The sequence below is a fragment of the Ammospiza caudacuta genome, chromosome 2, assembly GCF_027887145.1.
Source record: "Ammospiza caudacuta isolate bAmmCau1 chromosome 2, bAmmCau1.pri, whole genome shotgun sequence".
NCBI classification, from domain to species: Eukaryota; Metazoa; Chordata; class Aves; order Passeriformes; family Passerellidae; genus Ammospiza; species Ammospiza caudacuta.
Window position 1 is genome coordinate 110,689,031 of NC_080594.1, and position 22,354 is coordinate 110,711,384.

Below are 22,354 nucleotides of genomic sequence, written 5' to 3' on the forward strand. Positions count from 1 at the left end.
TCAAAAATTATTGCCAACAAAATTCCACCCACAGCTCTCTATGTGGAAAATATGCATCCTTAGAGCATTGTATCTCAAAGTTAACATTTTATTAACATTTTAATCAGCTTTTAAAGACAAAAATCTTGTTTCAAAGTGAGTCTTTTCTATTTTAATACAACACCAATGTTTGATTTTCTTAGTCTTGAATATTTAGTAAAAAAAATTCCTAGAAAAAGAAGACTTGGTAACTGTATCATGTATATTTCATACATAGCAATTTTTATAGTCTATATATGGGTAAAAGTTTTATACCTAATTTCATTAACACTTAGGGAGCGTTCACATTATATGTTACTGCTATCAGTTTAATACACAAGTTGAGTGCCTAGACTACATTTTAATTCTAGAAGTTCTTTATGACTCTTAACAATTCATTATGGATTATAAATAATTTTAATTATAAAAGGTAAAAGAGAAGGAGCTGATAGTTTATGGGATTATTAATTAAAGTTTAGATCTAAAATAGTCTGTGCAGTGGGATAAAGGGGCTGAAACTAAAAAAACCCTTAGAAGTTCAAAAGAAAGTAAAAAGTCAAGGTTAAAGTTCTTAGGAAAAAAGAAAAACATTAACAAGTGAATGTGCACTGCTATATTTGAAAAACAACTACAAAATTATGGTTTTTAAAATGTTACTGTTACTATTACTAGATTTTTAAATGGCATCAGAACTTTAAATTTAGTAGGAAGATAAGTGTCAGCTTTCTCAGACCTTTCTTTGTCATAAGATAGAGCTGGTAGAATTTTCTTGCCATCCTCCTTTTTATATCTGGGAGTATGACTAAACCATTTATTTTACAATGCATTTTTCCAAGTTCCTCCAAACACAGCAGCAAGATGTTTTGATGTGTCTTTCACTCAATGTAAAGAAAACCTCTTATATCACAAACAATTACAACAGGAGTAAGAACGCAGAAAATAAGTAGATTCTGCTAAACACTAAGAATTTCAGTGATATAAATCACATAAGTCGGCTTGTGTGCATCATAATGTAAATAAACCTTAGGGTGAGGATAAATTATTGCCACATAGCAAAAAAGTTGACATTGTGACCTGTTGCTGCAAAGAGCTTCTGCAAATACTTTCTGTGTATGCAAGACACCTAGAAGTGGAATGTTAACAGTTCCTTTGGTCATAAGAGGTACTTCAAGGTAATTTCCATGTACAGGAGATATTTTAAAAAACTGCTCTTTGTAGAAGAGAATCAAGTTGGGGAATACTTCAACAAAGCAGAAACATATAAAGAAATCCCTGGGCTCTGATGGGAGTGGATCTGGCAGCAACAATTGCAAGGATTCTTTTTACAAACTTTGATGGATCAAGGCAAAAGGAAGAATTGTCTGAAGACTGGAGGAAAACAAGCATCATTTCTACCTTCAGAAAGGTTACTGTGGAGGACCCAGAGAATGACAGCTTCACCTCAAATCCTGGGACAGTGATGGAGCTGTTGGCATCACGGGCTGCGCTAGCAGGATCATTGCCTACAGGTGGGAAGAGCTGATCCTTCCCCTCTGCTCAGCACCTGGAAAACTGTATCCAGTTCTTGGATCCTTAGCACAAGACAGCCATAGAGCTACTGAAGAGTGAATGACCAGAGAATGGCCACAATGATGATTAAGGGACCAAGACCTCTCTCATATGAGGAAAAGCTTGAGAGAGCAGGAACTGTTCAGTCTGGAAAAGAGAAGACTCAGGGGGACCTCATGAACATATATAAATATCTGAAGGGAGGGTGCACAAAAGGTGGAGCCAGGCTCTTTCCAGCAACGCCCACCAGCGAAAAGAAAATGGGCACAACTGAAACACAGGAGGTTCCTCCTGAGTATCAGGAAATGCTCTTTGAGTGAATCCTGCAATGGGTTGAACCAGAGAGTTTGCAGTATCTCCACTCTTGGAAATACTCAAAAGCCACAGAAACACCATCCTGGATAGCTTGCTCCAGGTTATCCTGTCTGAGTAGGGCGTAGGACCAGATTACCTCCAGAGGTCCCTTCCAATATCAGTCTTTCTGTGGTCCCGTACAGCTATGTTCTCAAACATTCTCTAAAAACCAGATTTGAAATAGTGTAATTACTGAGAAATCTTTGGGAAGGAAGCAGCTAAGAAAGAAGATAACACATGGAAATAATCTTGGCACAGTGTACATAAAGAATTAAAATTGACTGCTCTACATGTGGTGGAAATAACTTTAAATCTGCAGCATTTGATTCTAATTAGACTATGACTCAACCAGGGACAAGTAGTACAAAACCAACTGAAGATTGTAATATATATCTGTAAATAGAGGTAGCATTAATCTGCTTGGACCTATTGCTCCATTCAAACCTTTCTGAAAGATAAACTGCTCTAAAGTTCAGTCTCCTTTTAGTAATATAGCATTGTCATGGCATTCTCCAGGAACCTTTCCTTAGGCAAAGTTCAGCATGATTGATGGGGCCACTAAAAATTGAAAAGCAAAAGGCTATGGTATAAATGGATCCCTTTTAGTGAGTGTGAGAATTGAGCAGACAGAAACTAAAGAAAGGTAGCCCAAGAACCATTCAAACATTTTTTAAAAAGCAGTATTATTTATACCACTACACAAGGCATTCATTTTTTTCCAAAGGATAAGAGTCTTCTCCAGTGAGCAGTTGTTACAAAAGAGTTTCATGAAAATGAATGTTTTGTACTACAGAAGTTGTGGTACTGTAAAATCAAATTCTGTCACATACTTGCCTTATAAAGAATGTTGTGACAACATCTGTCACAAATGATGCAAGCACTTCTCAGTATTCCTTTTGTCAGTAAAAGTAGCAAGTTCCTTGATTTAGTATGCAGCCTTCAATTGGATGACAATCTATATGACAACAATTTACATTTCCAGTGTACTGCTATTGGCATGTAACTGAATTTTCACATCTAATTCTTTGATATAAGGAAAAAATAACATACTGCCAGAAGCTCCAACTTTTACAGTCTCTTAAAATCACCTCTTGTAATTTTTGTAAAGTCTATTTATTGATTTAACAGGCATAAATTGCTATCTTATCCAAGGGGAACTTTGAAAAAAGGGTATTAAAAATTGTACACAGATACAAAACAACAAGAAGCCAGTTGAATTCTAGGTACCTTGCAGTTAAAAAAATAAACACCACAACAGATTTAGAGATGCTGTGAAATAGTTGGAACAGAGTTATTAGCTAATCTAACAGAATTACAGAATTCATGCGAAAATCTCCAAGTCTGCCCTTATTCCTCAAATGGAAATTTTGCAGGATTAAAACCAGCTGTTCAAAGGCAACGTCATCACTGTCACTTTGTTTTGACAAAGGAATTACTAAAATCACTACAAGCACCTTCTGTTCTTTCATCATAATTGTAAAAATATCTTGTCAGGCACTACTTTGTGAAATCTTTGTCAAGTTTTCTCATATTATGCTTACTTTTCAGGTCAAAATAACCTCTATTTTACTTTCACCCTATGAAGAACTGTCTTTGAGAATTTAAGTGTGGTCTGCCCATCAATCTACTGTTAAAAAAAACATCGGTAATGCAAATCTCTTCTTGCCTATCTCCATCACGGCATGTCCCCAGTGCTCCAAACTGATACAAAGACAGCAGTCTGATATTTCAGTGATAAATTTCATATGTTTATCCAGTATTAGAGCTGGAGTAGAAGAGGTTTTCATTTGCCATCTTTTTCCTCCTTTTAGCCTTCTATGGTGCAAGGAGCAAGTCCTTCTGTCATCGTCTCATGTTCTCTGACTGGGACAGAAACCCTAGAAGCAATTATGGGCTTTGCTCCTCATTCGCTGTAGCCTCCACTCTGCTCACACTTCTTGGCTGGCTGTTTCTCTCTAGAGCAGACCCCACTCAGGACAGAAATGTGAGGAGGGCTGTCAAAGACTCAGGGCACGACAAGAATGTTCCTGAGCACTACTCCCTTCACAAGGAAAAGATGGCTTGCTTTGCTCTTTTAAAAAGACAAGTCAACAAAGAACAGACAGGTCAAGAGGATTGTGTGGTGAATGACCAGGTCCTTTCTACTATTGTGGCAAATTAAAGGGATTTTCACACAATTTAATTGTCAATAGGCCTAATTTGCTGTACAAAAAGAGACAGAATAGAGAGATTACTGGTATTTGCAAGGCTGATGCTATCTGGATAGTAAAATATCACAGTATTTTGGGTTATTGTAACAAAAAGGAGTGGGGGGGGTGAGAGAGAGAGAGAAAAAGAGAAAGTAGGTTTAAACACTACGAAAAAAAACTGATTTAAAGGTGGAAAGCTAGAAACTTAGGCAGAAAAACTGAAAAAGGGCTTAAACTATCATTTTAATATGGATACCCTTTTGCTAGAAACTCTACTCCCTTTTCTCACATATTCCAGAATAAACTAATCTAAATTTTTGATTCTATTTGTGTTTCAAAAAATAATAGTTGGCAGATTTTTTTAAAATTACCAACACTGGATTCTGTTACCAAGATTATTGCAGTCATATAAAAAAAGTCCAACCATAACTGCAACTTAGTTCTGTGCTCTCACTTGATCTAGGTTATCAATAATAGTCTGAAGAATTCTACAATATGCTATAATTTACATTTCATGAGATTTAACCAAAATAAATCTGGCATATCCTGCTGCTACTAACTATTGATCAAGACATTAAATGAAAGAAAACAAGCTGCAAACTCGCTCCTCAGAAGAAAATACCAGATTGTATTTTAAAAATTGAATAGGTAAATGTGGTTGTTTGAAAGACTAATGATAGCATTAATCTTATTTACATCATAAATTTTGACAGCTGTGCTTCAACAACTTGTTACAGAATAGAAAAAGTAGATCTTGGTTCCATATTGTCTTTAATAACAGCAAAGCAGCCATCTGCTGTCTTGACTTTCTGATTTATGTTTCATCATAGGTATGAGTACAATAAAAATTCTTTGCAACCCAGAGTGAGTTATATTTAATCAGCTGAGCCCTGAAAAATCAAGAAGTTCACATTCCTTTTGTAAACTGCACTGCCACACCTGTTTAATGCAGATCTTTCAAAGGGGAATCTACTACCAGACCCTGAAACAGGCCGTTAAATATAAAGGTGTAACCTTTGCTTTTCTTCAAATTGGGCATTTGTGGCTTAAGTATATTTTGCATATATTTTTCACCTGTCAGAAAAATCAGAAGCAAATACTCAAATCAAGATATGTTATAAAGATGAAAATAGAAATTCTGAGAATAACAGAGATTTGTGTTTCTAAACTTGCTTATTATGTTTTTATTCATGCAGCTTGGAAGGCAGAGTGTCAGCTTTTTATATAGATGCTTTTCATTACTTCTCCCTGTTGGTGTTACAACACATGCTGTGAATGACCTCCAGAGATTCCTGAAGCTATATGCAGAGAGAAAATTGAATCTGAAAGCTTTATTAGACAAGTTTGTCTTCAGCTTGTGTCTGATTCAGCTGTATTGAAAAATAGAACTGCTTGTGAAACTGGGTCCTGACCTTGAAAAATCTCCAATCAAGTAGTAACAGATTCAGTTTTGTGCCATATTATTTGCTGTATGTGTCACATATGTGAGAAGTAAAAAAGCTTCCTAATGGAGATCAGATGTAATGATTAGACATTTATTTCCTGAATATAAAGGGAAAAACAGATATATGGCAATTTACCCATAATAGGGTCATCTCAGGCTGGCATCTCTGAACCTCTTCATTACGTGAGTCTGTAAAGTAAAATAACTCAAAGCCAAATCTACTAAAACTATTTATATAAACCATTATTTATTCCTTTATCCAAAAGAAAAGGTAAAGAGAGTAATCTGTGCCTTTACTAATCCACTTATACAAGCATGAGCAACCTTTGTTAGGCCAGCTGAATAGAGGAGGAGTCTACTGTTGCTGGTCTCTAATGTTTTAAGAGTTCAAGGTGTTCTCTGTGATACTTCCCTATTGCATTTTTACATATTCAATTTCCCTCTTGCATTTTAGTTTTGTAAAACTTTTGATAGCGTTAAACCAAATTATAGCTAATTTTAAAAGTAGATATTTCCTTTAGAGTCAACATGCACAAGTATCAGAAACTACATGGTTCTAGACACATGATCATTATTGGAAATAGTATTTCTCTCTACTACAGCTCATGACAGTGATCTTTACTGGTGTCCTATAAAAAAGTGAACCAAAATGGTTCACAAGAACTACTTGTCCCAACAGTTGCATGATGTTGATTTTTACCTGTTCACCTCTCTGGAGAATGGTTCTAGAACATTAAGTTTTCTACCATATCCCTCACAAAAGCTTTTTGAAAGCTGACAGCAAACTTCCTTTAAATAGTGAAGGCTATGTGCAACAGAAGTTTAGTATCAACGTTTAATATCAACACAGGTGTCCATTAGTATTGAAAACATTGTAGATGCACACACCCACAGATTGTTCAGTGTTTCCCAAAGAATTATTTTGAGTATTCTTGGTCTCAGTTAAACTATGCCAGCTGCTATAAACAATATAGACACTCAAATGTCTGATTTTACATTTGTTTTTAATTTGCCCTTTGAATAGACACATTGCAATATTCTCAGGTGCACAAGGAGTTTTAAGACTAGCTTTTGGAAATTCTGAGAAACTGTGCTGAACTACAGCATATGTGTTCACTCAAACAGTGGGTTTAATATATAAACAATGACTGCTTCAGAGCACATTAGCTCTGAAATACAACAAAAAAGAAAATGTATCTATTGTGCATTTTTTGCCCAAAGCTAGTTGTTGTCATTTTGTTTCTTACAGTTTTGCCATTGTCTCCTGATTATCTCTTAAATACAAATGGTTTGTGTGTTTTTAAAGAGGCAGGGGAACAGTACACAATCCAGCTCTGAAGTCCATGGAAATGAATATATTTCAATGCTTATAGATTCCTAAACAAAGAATCCTTCAATCCCACTGAAAATATTAAACCAAATATCACGTCAGAGATTTAACAGGGCAGACTTCATAATGCAGGATAGTGGCATGTCCATCTGTACATCCCCCTATCTTAGAAATAACCAGTATGGAATAATAACCAATAACCAATATGGAATAATAACCAATAACCAATATGAAATAATAAAAAACTCAATTATGCATTTTGAAAACAAAATTCCAGATGCATACAATACATGCACTAGCACTACAAAAGCACTTTCAGCTTCTGAGGTAAGAGGACTTCAGTTTTAAACCTTAAGTTATTTTATTAAGGTATGTATTTTCACATACATACTTTTTCAGTTCTAAGTTGCCTCAAAAACCTACAACCTCATGAATGGTATGCTTTTAGCAGCACCAGTAGTTGTTTCTTATGTTACATACTGCAAGCAGTGAGTATGAATTCCAGCTGCATTAAGCCACAGCAGTGCACACACAGAGTAACTGATATTTTTCAAGAACTGTTGTTTATGATCTTACAAGGCTGGAAAAAGCAGCATGCCTAGTCCAGGTGGGGACTTGCTTCACAGAGAAATAAAAACCAAACTATATTTCCCAAACAGAAGGAGAAATACTATACTCCTGCAAGTAAAATACCAGAGGAAAAGCAAATTAAATTCTGTGATCACTACTTTCCCCAGATTCACTGGGGAATATCACTGTTTCACCAAATATCACTGTTTTAATTCAAACTTCAAGACTCAAGGTATTATAGGCTGGAGGTGACTGACTGCTGTGAATATTTTTCCTGTACCATGGGCTAATAAGTGATGAGTTCTCTCCACCACCACTGCTGCTGCTGAGGTTACTGCAGCTCACAGCCTTCACATTACAGCTCCAGTCTAATGGACTCAGCATGATCCCTCACTCCTCTCCCATTCTCCCTCACCCATTCTAAATCCTGAAAAGGCTTCTTCCCCTGTGCAGGGAAGCCCAGTCTTTGGCTCTGTGTCTGCACTGTCTGACTCCTACTCCTAAAGCAAGTTATACTAAAAGCACAGAAGAGTATTGATTATAAGCATTTAAAGGAAGATACCTAAAGCTGATGGCAAGTGCTGGTGGTTAGCTCTGATGATGCAGAATTAGCTTTCCTCTAATTATTTGCACTAAGTGTACAATACCTACCAATTCATAAAAAGCCTTTCTGTCAAATGCAACCCTGCTAAAATCTGTTAAACACAACCATTTTTTTATCTTTATTTTTTTTCAGACCTCCTACAAACGATGCTCCAAAATAAGACTGATAACTTTTAAAGTTTAAAGGGACAGATTCTACCTAATTTCAGAAGAAATTTCAGCTTTGTAGTTGATTATAATTGTCACTCTTTTATTCATTTCGCAGCCACATGTTGTTTTGTTTCACTTGATTAGGCATTTCATACAAAAAAAAAGACAAGAAAGGGACGAAAATTTCTGTAAGCAGCCAAGAGAAAAAAAAGAAATTGCTTGTACACAGAAAACTCTTCACTGAATAAGTTAACCTGCAAGAGTATTAAGATAATGTATCACTCACAGTTTTATCAGATGAATATGTAAAATGTAAAATTAGTTGACAGAGTATTTTCAGATAGATTCATTCATTTGTAGTTAAAATTTCACTAACTTTGAGTTAAGCATAACTGAAAATAAATACACATCAATTTAAAGAAATTGTACTTTCAAGGTAGCTCTAAATAAAAGTGGCCAAAATTTTCCCCCAGCATCTTACTGGAATGAAGACAAAATATGGAAAATATCTTCCTCCAGCACAAGTCAGGAGTGCCTCCCACCCCACAATGCATTCAGAGGGGTTTAGGAAGCAGTGTGTTCCTTTACCTAACTTAGTAAGTAAATACAGTGATAGCACTTCAGTACAAAAGAAGAAGAAGAAGCCATATGAATGCTAATGATGCTATTAAAAACTCTCCCTCCTGGAAAAGCACATTCCAGAACTGCTTTCCTCTCTGTTTAAAATGTTTTCAAACTGCTGGCTAAGCAATGCATCAAGGTACTTGGATAGAGACATTCACACCATTTCACATTATCCTGTCAAGTACAGATAGCAAGTGTGATTTTCTTCCTGATTCATCTTATCTTGGAAGTCAATCTTCGCTAGGGTTTTAGGCATACCCTTCAGCTAAGTACATTTTTTGAGCTGGAGAAGTAATTCTTGTTCCTTATGCCTGAGGGCACACTGGACTGCTGGAATATCAAGAACTATTTTTTAAAGTTTCTTCTGCTGAAGAAACTATAATATGCAGATCTAGAAACAATTACAACCAGGGTGCATTACCTCTGTAACAGCCACCAGATGGAATTTATTAAGATTCTCTGTCTGAGATCCTGTAACCAGACCAGACCAAATAATACCTGACAGGGCACTAGAGATGAGCCAGTTACATCTTCATTCCCTGGTCTCAAATACACATGTCAACATTATTCAATCCTGATGTCCTTAAAAGTCTCTGTAGGATTAGGAAGTGAATAATTGTCAACAGGAGATACTGACCTTGCTTCATAAAACTCTTCCAAAATAATTTGGTGTATCTTTCTTTACAAATGACCTTTAATGAGATTGTTTAGCTGCTGGGAGGCTTGGTTAAAGCTAGCTCTCCCATAACCAGTTTGAGTCCCAATGGCTCAAAAGAGTCAGCAGCACAGAGCAAATAAGGCCATAAAAATATCTATAATATGAGTGGTCAAAATAACTGCAGAACTTATACCCCAGAATTACTAGACTCATGACATTCAATTTCTTCCCTCCTCTCCTCCCATTCTTTTAAATTAATTACAAAATAGCTTAGTAGCAGATATTTTTTCCTATCTTTGTAGAAAACTGCTCTCTTGGCCTGGAGAAGAAAAGGCTCAGGGGGATCATATCCATGTATTTAGATATCTGCTTGGAGGAGTAAAGACAGATCCAGACTGTCTTCAGTGAAGTCCAGAGACAGGATGAGAAGCACCATGCAAAAATTGAAATACTAGAAATTCTATTTGAATAGAAGAAGAAACGTTTTTTACACTCAGAGTTGCTCAACACTGGAAAATGTTGCCCAGAGAGGTTGTAGAGTCTCTATCCTTGGAGATATTACAAACCTGACTGGACATGACCCTGAGCAACCTGCACTAATCGACTGTGCTTTGGGCAAAAGGAAAAGATGTCTCTCTGGGTCCCTTTTGAACTCTACAGTTCTATGTCAATACACCTATAATGAGGTGATCACAGTAAACTGACTCAAATAAAGAAAAATTATGAATTAGTGTTATAAGCACAGGTTCAAATTTTAAGCTCTCATTACAACAGAAGGGAAATCAATCTTACTTCCTGCTTAATCCTTTATAGAACATCAGTGCTTTCATTTTCTGCATGTACAATTCCATCTGCTGAGTCTCAGAAACATTAGCAGTCAGAGACTATATCTTGCATTAAGGTGAGTAATTTTGCAATTCTTCAGCTAGAGATGAGGTAATATAAAAATATATCGCATTACTACTCTCTGGTCACAGTCTTGTTCCATTATTATAATTTCTTTTGTAACAGCAAACTCACAACTTGCCAACACTCTTTTCCTTCTGGAACCTGACATAACCTGTTCACACAGAAAACTGACACAGCAAGTTTAGCACAGCAAAAAATGATTGCACATCTCCTTCATTCCCCCATACGTGAATTCCTATAGAATGCCTTGGAACAAAATCATGCAAAGCAAGAATGCTGTTGTACTACTCATTTAAAAATATAGTAGTGGTATTTGCTCTCTTTAGAAAGTTGAAATAGTTACCACTGGAACCACAGCAGTTCTAAGGGACTAAACCCAAATAATAGTTCCTTTTCAGTAAGACTCAACATGTCACAAGCAAGACAACTTCTTTCCTTGAACTCATAGATGCTATTTGGGCAGGAGCTGGACTGTCTTCTGGTACTGAAATTTCTGGAGCATCTCTCTATAGAGCAATTGTGTACTTCTCTGAAAAAAAAAGGATTTTCTTCTTTGCTGTCTTGGAGGACCAATATTAGAAGGTAGAGAATTCTCCAGTTTAGGCTTTTATTGCATGTTACGCCCTAGAACATGTTAAAAACAAGAGGGACCAATAACACACATGTAATCCAATCCCAAGTGACTACTGCATCTGTGTCACAGCCTGAGTTACAGACAATATGACAGAGACTGTGGGGAAAGATTTCTTTCTGCTCCTCCCACAGATGATGAGCAGCTTTCCAAATGGTATAGGTAACATTCTTCATTCAAGCAACTGAAATGGTTCAATATCAAGTGAAGAATCTCAGGGACTTCAGAAACTCAGTGCTTCTATTAAGCATTTCTTTTTCACCCATGTTTAATCACTACATTTTAGAGAAAAACACTGGAAATAAAATCCATTTATCTAAGAAAAAAATGAAGAGTTTGTAATACTTGTAGGGAACAAGAAGACACAAAGAGATATGAGAATAATCCAATATAAATATTGTGAAAATAATTTAAATGAAAAAGAGATCAGATATCTTGTCATGTATTCATAAATGCAAGACACAAAAAAACATAAATCATAGACTTAGTGTTTAGCTGCAGAATTCTTCCTACATGTTGTCATATGACTTTCTCTGTTAACAGACAAGCTTTGTTTTGAAACAGTCTGACTTTATTACCCCATCAGTAGTAATAATTTCAGATTTTCATTCTGTGACCAATCTACAGGTACTTGACCTATAACATTATTATCTTTCAATTTAAACAATTTGTCTCCCTTTGTAGTATTCCCTCCATTAGCATATGCAAAAAGTCAAAATCTCACCTCTTCATGGAAATAAAGAAAAATGACTTTGAAACAGCAATAATTTGAAAAGTATTTTGCAAATCATAATCTAATTTGTCTTCTGGGATACATTGCATAAAATAGAAAGGCAACGATAAAAAACCAATTTGAATGCCACAGTAGCACTTTTAATGATGCTGAATTAATTTAGACAGTATCCAGCCATATTAATTTTAACTGTGTGATTTGTAACTATTTTTAAAAAATACATATAATGAAGCACTTACAGACACCTGAAGATAGCTGGCCAAAGGCTGATAATGCTGGCTTTTCCTTTAGTTGTTGAATTAAGTGTTGTATTGCCTTCCAGTCAGCATTCAAGTCTTCTAATTTTTTCTGGAATAGAGGATAACAAAATATTAAATTTATAATACATACATTAATGTATCACATAATCACAGAATGGCTTGGGTTGGTTGCAAGGGACCTTAAAGAATTTTTAGTTCCAACTCTCCTCCCAACATGGGAAGGGATGCTACCCCATAGATCAGCTTCCTCATGGCCCCATCCAACAGGGGTTTGTAATGTAAACAAGTGCAATGTAAATAAATGCAAAATAAAATGTGTTGTTTCTTTTTTTTTTTTTCATCTGGTGGATCACCTGAATTTTAAAAAAATATGAAACAGAAAGATACAACAATGAATTCTCACAAATGGGGGAGTGGGACAAGTAAAATCCTTTCTAGCTGTGCTACAAAAGAGTTTCCTGGTGTCAGGGCCCTAAAAGCATCTTTTCTCCTCAAAGTTTGGCTGCTGAAGCTCAGAGCCAACTTAGAACCAGCACAGGTGCCTGACCCTGATCGCAGAGTGATTTCCTGGACCAATCTCAGCCACCCAGGGTTGTGTTTGGTTGCCCACACAAGGCCTGGTCCTGACCGTTCCAGGGACAGCCCCCCAGCCTGAGAGGCTTGGCTTTTGAGCATTGTGAACATGAAATTCGATTTTTAAAATTAAAATAGAAAGGTGAGTTATTTATTTCAAAAAGCTTTTCAAAAATAATAAAACCTCTGCAACTTCTAACATCAAATGCAGAATTTATTCTTCTGTACATTAAATTAAAAGAAAAAAGTCTTTCAGGGTACCATAAACTTCAGTGTGTGAGCACACAGTCCTGTGCAGTAAACAAAACCTGCAGGAAAGTCTGGAGTGTGAATAACATCAGTCCTCAGATAACCCTGAGAGGCACTTAGATTTGAATATGTTGTTTCTATCTCTCTTTTTTTACTTGCTTTAATTACTGTAAAGAATGATGAAGCTTTGCTAATTCTATGCTGACATGTCTAAACTCTTAAATGAAGACAGCATTTCTCTTTAAGCTGCTCTATGATTCTCTGCTACAAAAAGCAGCACAGAGTACTGATGCAGCTCAGGAACACTTTTAGCATTCTATGGCTTCAATCCACAGTTAGATATACAGCCAAAATCACAATCCAACCGTGATAGAAACAGGATGCCTATTAAGAAAGGTACTTTAATTACCTGGGGTCTAAGCTGACAGAGGTCAATAGGAGAGGGATGGAGAGCAATGCTCATTAAATTGAAGTATGTGTGTACCCACACACACTCACACAGACTCTGAGGCAGTAGGGAAGGTTTAGATATCAGGAAAAGATTTTTCACCCAAAGTGTGCTTGGGTATTAGACCAGCTCTCCAGGGAAGTGGTCACAGCTGCAAGTCTGAGCTCAAGAAATGTTTGGACAACACTCTCAGGCACATGGAGGATTCTGGGGCTGCCCCATGCAGGGCCAGGAGTTGGGCTCTATTCCATCCTTCCAATATTGATCCTTTTCATGAGCAGCTACTTAATCATTTTTACATATATGAGCCTGAGATTTCTTGCCAGCAACCAAATAAAAACATGCTCACCAGAGTTAGAGTGGTTGTCCAGGGCAACAGCTACACCACTAATAAGAGAGCAGCCAGTTCTAAACCCTTCTATCAAAATTACAGTTTGATCTTGCATCTGGCATAAATTAACATGCATGCATTAAAATGTTAACTTCTTTGAGCACAACAATTTTGCTGTAATTGCAACTCTAGAGCTCTGGTGACAAGCATGAACACCCAAATATGTTGCACTTAGCACAAAATTTATAGATTTTCTTTAAATGTCAGCACCGGTGCAATTTAAGCAATGTTAACACCCTTATGTGGACTAATCTTACTGACAGCACTAAAATTAGATATGAATATTTAGAGAGAGAAATGTAGGCTTTTAAATGCAAGATTGAGAACAATGAAAATAAATTCCTCACTATTTTTCACCCACGAGAGGAAAAGACAAATTGAGTGCTGTGGCAAGGGAACCACAGCTCTTTCACTGGCACAGAAATCCTTTCCTGAATAAACTGTTCTGATTAAGTGCTGTTAATCATGAGATTGGGGCTTATATCCTTTCTATTGCCACTGACACCAGCAGTAACCTCTCTCTCCCTCACCTTCAAAAGCTTTACAGAAATGCATTTCAAAAGCATGAAATCCATTTTATAAAAGTGAATAGGTCTGATTATTAAAGTGCTAGTGCTTAAAGGATCACACATCTCATCCCATTCTTGACTCTTGAATCAGCATATACAAGGATTTCATTTGCCAACAAAAATGTTTTTACAGACTTGTGTTGCAAAATTCTATTTTAGTATGCTTAGTGAAGGTGTGAAAATATACTTATTTCAGTGACATAACTATGAGATAAGATTATGTACGTGTCATTATAAATCCATGGGATTTAATTTACATTCAAAACACAATAATGAGAACATATTATAAAGGTTGCAAAGATAAGCAGCTAAGCATTAGGAAATGCCAGAATAATTTTAACTATGAACATTATTTCAGATAAAATGCACATAAATTGCAGGGATATCTCTTATTTTCTGGCACATACTGCTTTTGAGCACAGGAAAGGCTGTGGTGAGAATAAGTCAATAGGACCTCTACTTCATTTATTGAAAAGAATGGGAAGATTTGTGGTGAATTAAGGAAATAATGGAGGGAAAAAAGCAAAGCTGCCCCAGAGAACTAAATAATCTACAAATTTGTCAAGCAATGATAGACAAGTAATTAATGCTTTTAAAGAGGGCATGTAATTTTATCTCCTTTTTTTCTGTGCCACACACTAAATAAGAGCTATGGGTCTAAGTATTGAATTTCTGCTTGCACTGTGAGTGATGTTCATATCCTGAGCTGAATTTAACTGGGTTCATTCTAAACCAAGGGTACTAGAGCAGCAGTAATTAAACAATTTTCTAAAATTTTGAGTTCTTAGTTTTGCAAACTTGCTAATATCTTTCCAAAATCATCTTAATGTGAGTAAAAATTATTTTTGCTTCCACAAAATACCTTTCATGTAGAAAAATATTTTGATGGTAATCAAAAACTTTGTATTTGAACATGTAAATAGCAGACTTTGCTGAAAGTAACTTAGGAAGAAGGGTGACTTATGGAAACCTACCTACAGCATCAAGAAAGCAATTCAACAGTCCTAACAGCATATAACCACTGAACCAGAAATTAACCTCACAGGTTGCACAAATGAATAAACTACAGAATGCAAAGAAACAAGTAAAATGCAATCAAAGAGGGATTAAAAATGCACATATAACAAAGGGGATATTAACTCTTAAGCATTTCTGTTCAGGAAAGAAGATGAGAAACCAAATAATTTTTAAACATGTATTAATTTTAAAAGTGGGTTCATTCACGTGTTCCTGTGATTGGAGATCTGCTGGTGATCCATTGACAAGTAATTCAGAGGAAAATTTGTAAAAGTAGGAAAATAATACTACAACTATAGTGACTAAATAGATACAGAAAAACAAGAAATTCACTGCAGAGATCACCTACAGACATCATATCTTTGTGAAGAAACCCTTTTTCTGCCAATTGTGGTTGGTTTTGGAGTGCTGTACATTTTGAAAAGCTCTAAATACAAAGTTTATTATCTCAGCCCAGTCAGAAGCAGTTGTAATACTTAGTGTAATCAATAAGTCACTATTACTGTTTCTGGGAACTCTTAGCCGTAGTTTACAGATACTTAATTAGCAGTAATAACCCTAGAAACCAGACCAAGCTCTGGCTGTATGGTATTGACTTCACTAGTTTGGTCTCTTGCTTGAAAAGGAGCTGAGCCAGATACGGGAAGATGCCTGCTGATAACTTCAAGATTCTACAGGATAGAAAATTACACTCTAGTCTCAATGAAGGTCCTCATAGTCATTAGGAAAAGCATTTAAAATATCCCCTTATAACTGTATAACTGATTTGTAAGCTGAAGATAAGGATTCTACAGTACATTTTTCTGAAAGAGAAGTGCTGAGAGGCATAGCCTTCCAAACAATGTGTCCTTCGCTCCAAAACAGAATCAAGTCAGTAATTCTAGATAAAATTTGGCAGAGAAACTGAGTGAGAAAGTTCTATGTTGCCATGAGTTCTTTTCTTCAAAATGAAAAAAATGAAAGCAAAGTACTCTGTTTGTAACTTAACTCTCACCTTTTCTAGAAAATTTGTATTTTTTTTTAATTGGACAAAATTTATGAAAGTGAAATTTAAAATAAAGCAGTTTAAAAACAAGCTACATGTTGCCATTAATTACACAACAAAAATTACATTTGCTTTCACTCAGCGTGATTTACACTTGAATAAGTAGAACAACCTTAATGTCATAAACAATATTCCCATAACAATATGCATAAGATTTTTAGCTGGGAGCATTACATTTTCCCTGGCTATGCCATCACAGAATAGAAAAAATGCCATTTGCCAGGTTGTTTCATTGATTTTAAGCAGAGCACATCAAGGACAAGCGTACAACAGGGGAAGCATAACCTATTACACAGCAATGGATATTGCTAAAGGTTGCTTCATTACCTTTACTGGATGAGTAGCTGGTTTTTCCTTGTATAAATGACACCCTTTAGACAAAACCTCTTCCACATTCGGCTGTTTAGCCTGCACTGCTGCTTCAGTTTCCTGAAAAATAAAAGCATAATCAGTGTAGATTAACCATAGTATAAGTAGTAAGACTGAATAGTCCCAAAAATCCATGGGAAGCTGTAAAACATCAGTAGACAAGTTTCTGTTCAGAGCTGGTGTGAGGATAAACACAAGGATAGTGGCAGCTAGGGACAAAGAAGATCACCAGAAAAATCAAAAGCAAAGAGGGATGGAAAGAGTAAGGTTACCAAAATAGACAGTGGTAGGTCACATCATCTTGAAAATTTCAATAAAATGAATAAAAAGCTAGCACAAATTCATAGTAAGAAAGACAGGCATGAGAAATCTCATTTAAGAGGCTCTGTTGTTTTGTCTATTTTACACCACCAGCTGATGAAAAGTGAACTTGTTAATATTTTTTTCATATGGTGTGAGGCATTAAAACTGTCTGATGAGATGCAATGATACTGAGTTTAGAAAGATTAAAAATTTCCAAAGAAAACTGCAATTGTGAGTATTAAACTTCCACTAAGGTAGTAAAAAAACTTACAGAAACTAACTAAAAATAAATGCACAATAGTAGTGACAGTTCCTAAAGGTTCAAGGAGGCACCTACCATTAGCAACAGCGCCTTACTGAATTAAAACCAGCATATTCTCTAGCAATTTCTTTTTTAATCTGGAAAAGTGCAATCCATGTGTTAACATCAGGAAATTCCAAATAATGTCTCCTAGCATATTGCAGCTTCATTTTGTCAAGTACTGACCAAATAAATAATGGGCAAAACTCTACAATTAAGACAAAAACACAAACCAACCAACTAACGCAAAAATCCAAACCTACTGAAAATTGTAAAAGAAAAGATAAACTACATCTGGATTTCCAAGATTCATGGTTTATTTCATTTTTTTCTCTAGTAATATAAGTGAAACAATAGCTGAGTTGTCAAAATTAATTGGTTGGAGTCTTTTTGTTTTCCTCTCTTCACCCACCTACAATATAGGTTAATTACCTTGTCGTAATCATTGCTGACTACCCACTGACTCTCCAAGTTAATTTTCTGTCCACATTCTCAGTTATCATAAAAGTTACAGTAGATAAGATTGTGTGCCAGGTATGTCACTATCTGAGCTAACATATTGTTTTATTGGTGAAAATCTGCTGCTCTTTTTACTGCAATAAACCTGCTGAAGTCCATGCAATTTTAAGTCCCAAAAAGGGGCCATTTTGCTCCTATGTTTAAACTCAACATATAAAGTATGTCTACAATGCTCCCTAAAACTTTCTTTGCAAAACTTTATGGACAATCACTTAAAATAAAGGTTAGGTAAATTCAATGTTATCTTTAGTTTTTCTTTTCAAATACTATTTATCAACAACAAATGAATCAAACCTTGCAATGATATTTGAATGCAATGATTTCTTGCAATGATATTTGAAGCATGTTTCAGTTTCATTTTTTCTTATTACACATTTTAATGTCACTGAAATATAACTGTAAGAATTCATAGAGAATGATCACTGAAAAACAATGCACTGCAAAATTGAGATATTGAGGTGGGTGAGAGTTTATTAACCTTTTGATAAAGCCCTCATTAAAGTCTTATTTTCTTTCTGTTTCAATACCATGTTAACTTTTTACTTCCCTACTCAGCACATAAAGAAAAAAAATAATCAAGGAGTGTTAATGAAGAGATCATTTTCTCCCTATCTTAATGAAAGCTAGGCATTTTAATAATTATTACTTAGTTTTTGTTTCATTGTTTGCTTTGGGATTTTTGTTTTTTTTTCTTTAAACTAAACTCTCTGCAGTATTTGGCCAATATTTCCTCTTCTGCTATTCTACATGTCTCAAATATTCATTTTCTTTTATGACAGCATCAGTTACCATAACAAATTCTGTAGCAGGAAAATCACATTAAAACTCCTCCTACAGTCCAAGAATACCAGGAACACTGTGGATGTGCCTATGCTGAGGGTTTAACCTGTGGCATGAATGTGCCTTTGAAGTGGATTTCTCAATCCTCCAACCTCACTGGACTTTGTTTTTCATCATGGACTGGTCTAGGAGCACAGAAACCATTTTCTTTCAGGCTGTAACCAGTGTGGAAGGTGTAATGCATTGAGTTGTTAAATCACTGATCCCTTTTGCTCTTCAATTTTCTAGAGTTACATGAACTAACCTTATGTAGTCTGATCTTTCAAATTCAGGGGCCTTGACCTAAACCAAAATGCATTGATCAAGTCTATCCAATACAGCATGATGCTTCCTTTGAGATATATGTGGCAATAAGAATAGAGGTAAGAGTACAGGGGAAAAAGAAATTCTCAATATCTTGGCATTCATTTGGACACTGCTGAAATTAACAGGTATCTTTCAGAGCAGCAAATACTTTGATTGTCCCCCGCTAATCCCACCATCAATTAAAAACATAACAAATTTGCTTTGAATAAGTACACATCTGACACAAAATTGCTGTAGTAACTCTTTGCCCAGTTCTTTGCTTGATGGGATAGCCCCTTGATGAATCCTGCCCAGTGAACAAGTTTCCAGCAATTTTAAATCCAATTGCTAGGTGACACCCTATTAATAGGGTTGACAGGCAAAAGAGTAGTTACAGGATTCTGCTCCATCATTTAATCCCCTAAGAGAAGAAAATGGTAATGACCACAATATAGCCTCTGATAGTTTGCACACAAAAAAAGACCACAGTTATTATCTAGGCTGTTATCACAGTTATTATCCAGGAGAAGAGCATATTCCCAGAGCAGAGCCTGACCTCTAATCTTCATCACACAGGACAGGCTGCTGCTGAAGCTAGTAGGAATTGTAGATGCTCATTTCCACCAGTTTTTAGAGAATACCAAAGTCATATTTGTTTTAAAGTCCTGATCAAGTGCTCATACTCACTTTGCTGTGGGAGGATGCAGAGCTGTCTCTGGGAGACAGAGCTGACTGCTGGAATTGCACAATTTATGAACTGCCTGGGAAAGCAATCACAGTGCTGCTTCTGGGCTGGGTGATGAATATGCTAATTCACACATACGGCAAATTAAAATACATCATCACTAGAAACTGCTGTTTCTCAAACATGTATAAACAAGAATCAGAGGCTACCTTTATCCATGATGCACTATCTATGAATTTTCAGTGGTGTTAAAGTAGTGCATCCAATCTGATGAAAGCCTGCTGCTGAATAAGCCACAGTGGCTTCTGCATTTACAACAACATGCCAATTCAACCTGCTGAAAAAAGTTACAGGCTGAAAAAGTGGCAAGGACTTGTCTACAGCCCCACTTGGACTATGAAAGTTTATTGATATAGCTCAGAACTCAGAAAATTCATATTCCCTAGCTGAAACCAATATATTGACTAAACCTCTGGTGTGTATACCAATCAATGGAAGATAAAATTTCATGGCTTGTCATATGTTATTTCAAGGGATGGAAACTATCCTAGCAGACACACACAGGCTGTTTGACATATGCTGCACATACTTCAGGAGGCCCAGTTAACCACAGCAGTGGTCTATTCTATTTAAGAATCACAAGCACTGATTCACCTTCTCTGGTAACTTTTGGGATCAATTTCCCCATGAGCTTACATCCTTTGGACATATTCTGCTGGGACAGTAGGAGAAGTTCAGGGTAATTAAATTTGTGTCTTCACAGTGAAGTTCAATACAAAAATGGAATCTTAATTACAGCTTTCAAACAAAAAAAATGCAACTTTGAAATTAGTATAGTGAGTTGTTTCAAAACCTCTTGTTTCAAGTTGTTTCATGACCTCTTTTTAGCAAGACAGTACGTTAAATGAAAATTAAGGGAGAGAATTTATTCACAGGAAAAGAGAAGCACTAAGCAATTTCCCTTTACTTATCAAGACAAGGCAGTGATGTGTAACAAGGAAATATAATAAATCTAAAATCTAAAACTATTTGGCTGCTTTTAATTTCAAACAAACTTTTATGAAATAACTAGATATAAATCTCTGTATACATTAAACATGATAATGGAAAACTACATTGAAATATGATTTTCATGTGTTTAGATGTAGAAGAGCGTAACTTGTAATGAGAATTCTCAGAGATGGATCTTCTTATTCATGCACACAGAGTTATTAAGATTAGGAAAGACCACCATGATCAAGTCCAACCTTTTGATACCTAAAGTTTTTTAGCTTTTTCATTTATTTGTAGCCTTGTAGATTTTTAATATACAGTTGTAGAATTTCTAGAACTTTCTTACCATTTTCCATACTTTAGAACAATAGCTAATTCTTTCTAACATGTTACCTTCTTGAAATTCTGTTTAGTCTTATTGTCAAGAAAAGAATTTCTAACAAAGACATCTTGTTTTGCACCAGCATTTGAGAGACAAAACAAGAACCACCTGAAGACACTCCAAGGTGCCCAAGGGTGGGTCACCAGGGGATCTGGTGTGCAATTGGGTGTACCTGATAGATAGACTAATTAATTGACCTTATAAAAATTGTAGAAATCCTATGTTTCTTGCCTGCATAGCTGTATTTGTGCACCTGAAGGCTTGAATTAAAGAACTGCTCTTTATATTAGCACTTTAACATTATTTGGAAAAGCTTTTCTGATTACAGGCAACACTTGGACCAAACACCACCACTTCAGCTAAACTATAGCATGTAGTGCTTGGAACTTGAACATCTTGAACACTTCCAGGAATGGTGACTCCACCCCTTCCCCAGGCAGCACATTCACCCCTGACCATCCTTTTGGTGCAAAAATTCTTCCTCATGTCCAACCAGAACCTCCCCTGGCTCAGCCTGAGACAATTTTCTCTTGCTCTGTCGATGGTTGTCTGGGAGAAGAGACAGACCCTCACATGGCTACCGCCTCCTTTCAGGAAGTTGGAGAGATCAAACTGAGCCTCCTTCTCTCCAGGCTAAACCACTGCAGCTCCCTCAGCTGCTCCTCATCAGTCCTGTGCTCCAGACCCTTCCCCAGCTCTGCTGCCCTGCTCTGCACTCACTCCAGCCCCTCAGTGCCTTTCCTGCAGTGAGAGGCCCCAAACTGGACACAGGATTTGAGGTGTGGCCTCACCAGTGCCAAGCACAGGGGGACAATCCCTGCCCTGGTCCTGCTGCAACACCATTGCTGATCCAGGCCAGGTGCCTTTGGCCTTCCTGGCACCCTGGGCACACCTGGATCATGTCCAGCTGCTGCTGACCAGCACCCCCAGCTCCTTTTCTTCCAGGCACCTTTCCAGGCACTCTTCCCCCAGCCTGTAGCTCTGCCTGGGGTTGTTGTAACCCAAGGGCAGGACCTGGCCCTTGGCCTTGTTGAGACTCTGGTCTCAGCCCATTGTTCCAGCATGTCCAGGTCCCTCTGCTGAACCTTCCTGCCCTCCAGAAGATCAACACTCCTGCAAACTGAAACCATTTCCCCCTTTTAGACAAGTGAGTTCCATCTTTCTCCAATAGGGCTGGTGCTGTATAAACCACCCCATGATCAAAAAGGCCAATGACAACAATCTTTAAGACGTGTATTGGTCAGATGTGTTCTCCTGGACCTTTCAGAATTCTTCCCTGCTACCAAAGAGATTTGAGGAAAATGTTCTTTTTCCTGTCCCTTCAACCAGTCATCCCAGTGCCCTGAAGTCCTTTTTGATTGCTC

At 36.6% G+C, this 22,354-nt stretch overlaps 1 protein-coding gene across 1 annotated transcript in view; it reads right to left on the reverse strand.

Annotated features, from left to right (window-relative positions):
- DMD (dystrophin) overlaps positions 1-22,354 on the reverse strand; it is a 979,219-nt gene that overhangs the window by 328,214 nt on the left and 628,651 nt on the right. The window contains exons 49-50 of the mRNA XM_058822052.1: positions 16,641-16,742; positions 12,001-12,109 (exon numbers count right to left, since the gene is read on the reverse strand). Coding sequence (XP_058678035.1) covers positions 12,001-12,109; positions 16,641-16,742 — 211 coding nt within the window. The remainder of the gene's footprint in view (positions 1-12,000; positions 12,110-16,640; positions 16,743-22,354) is intronic.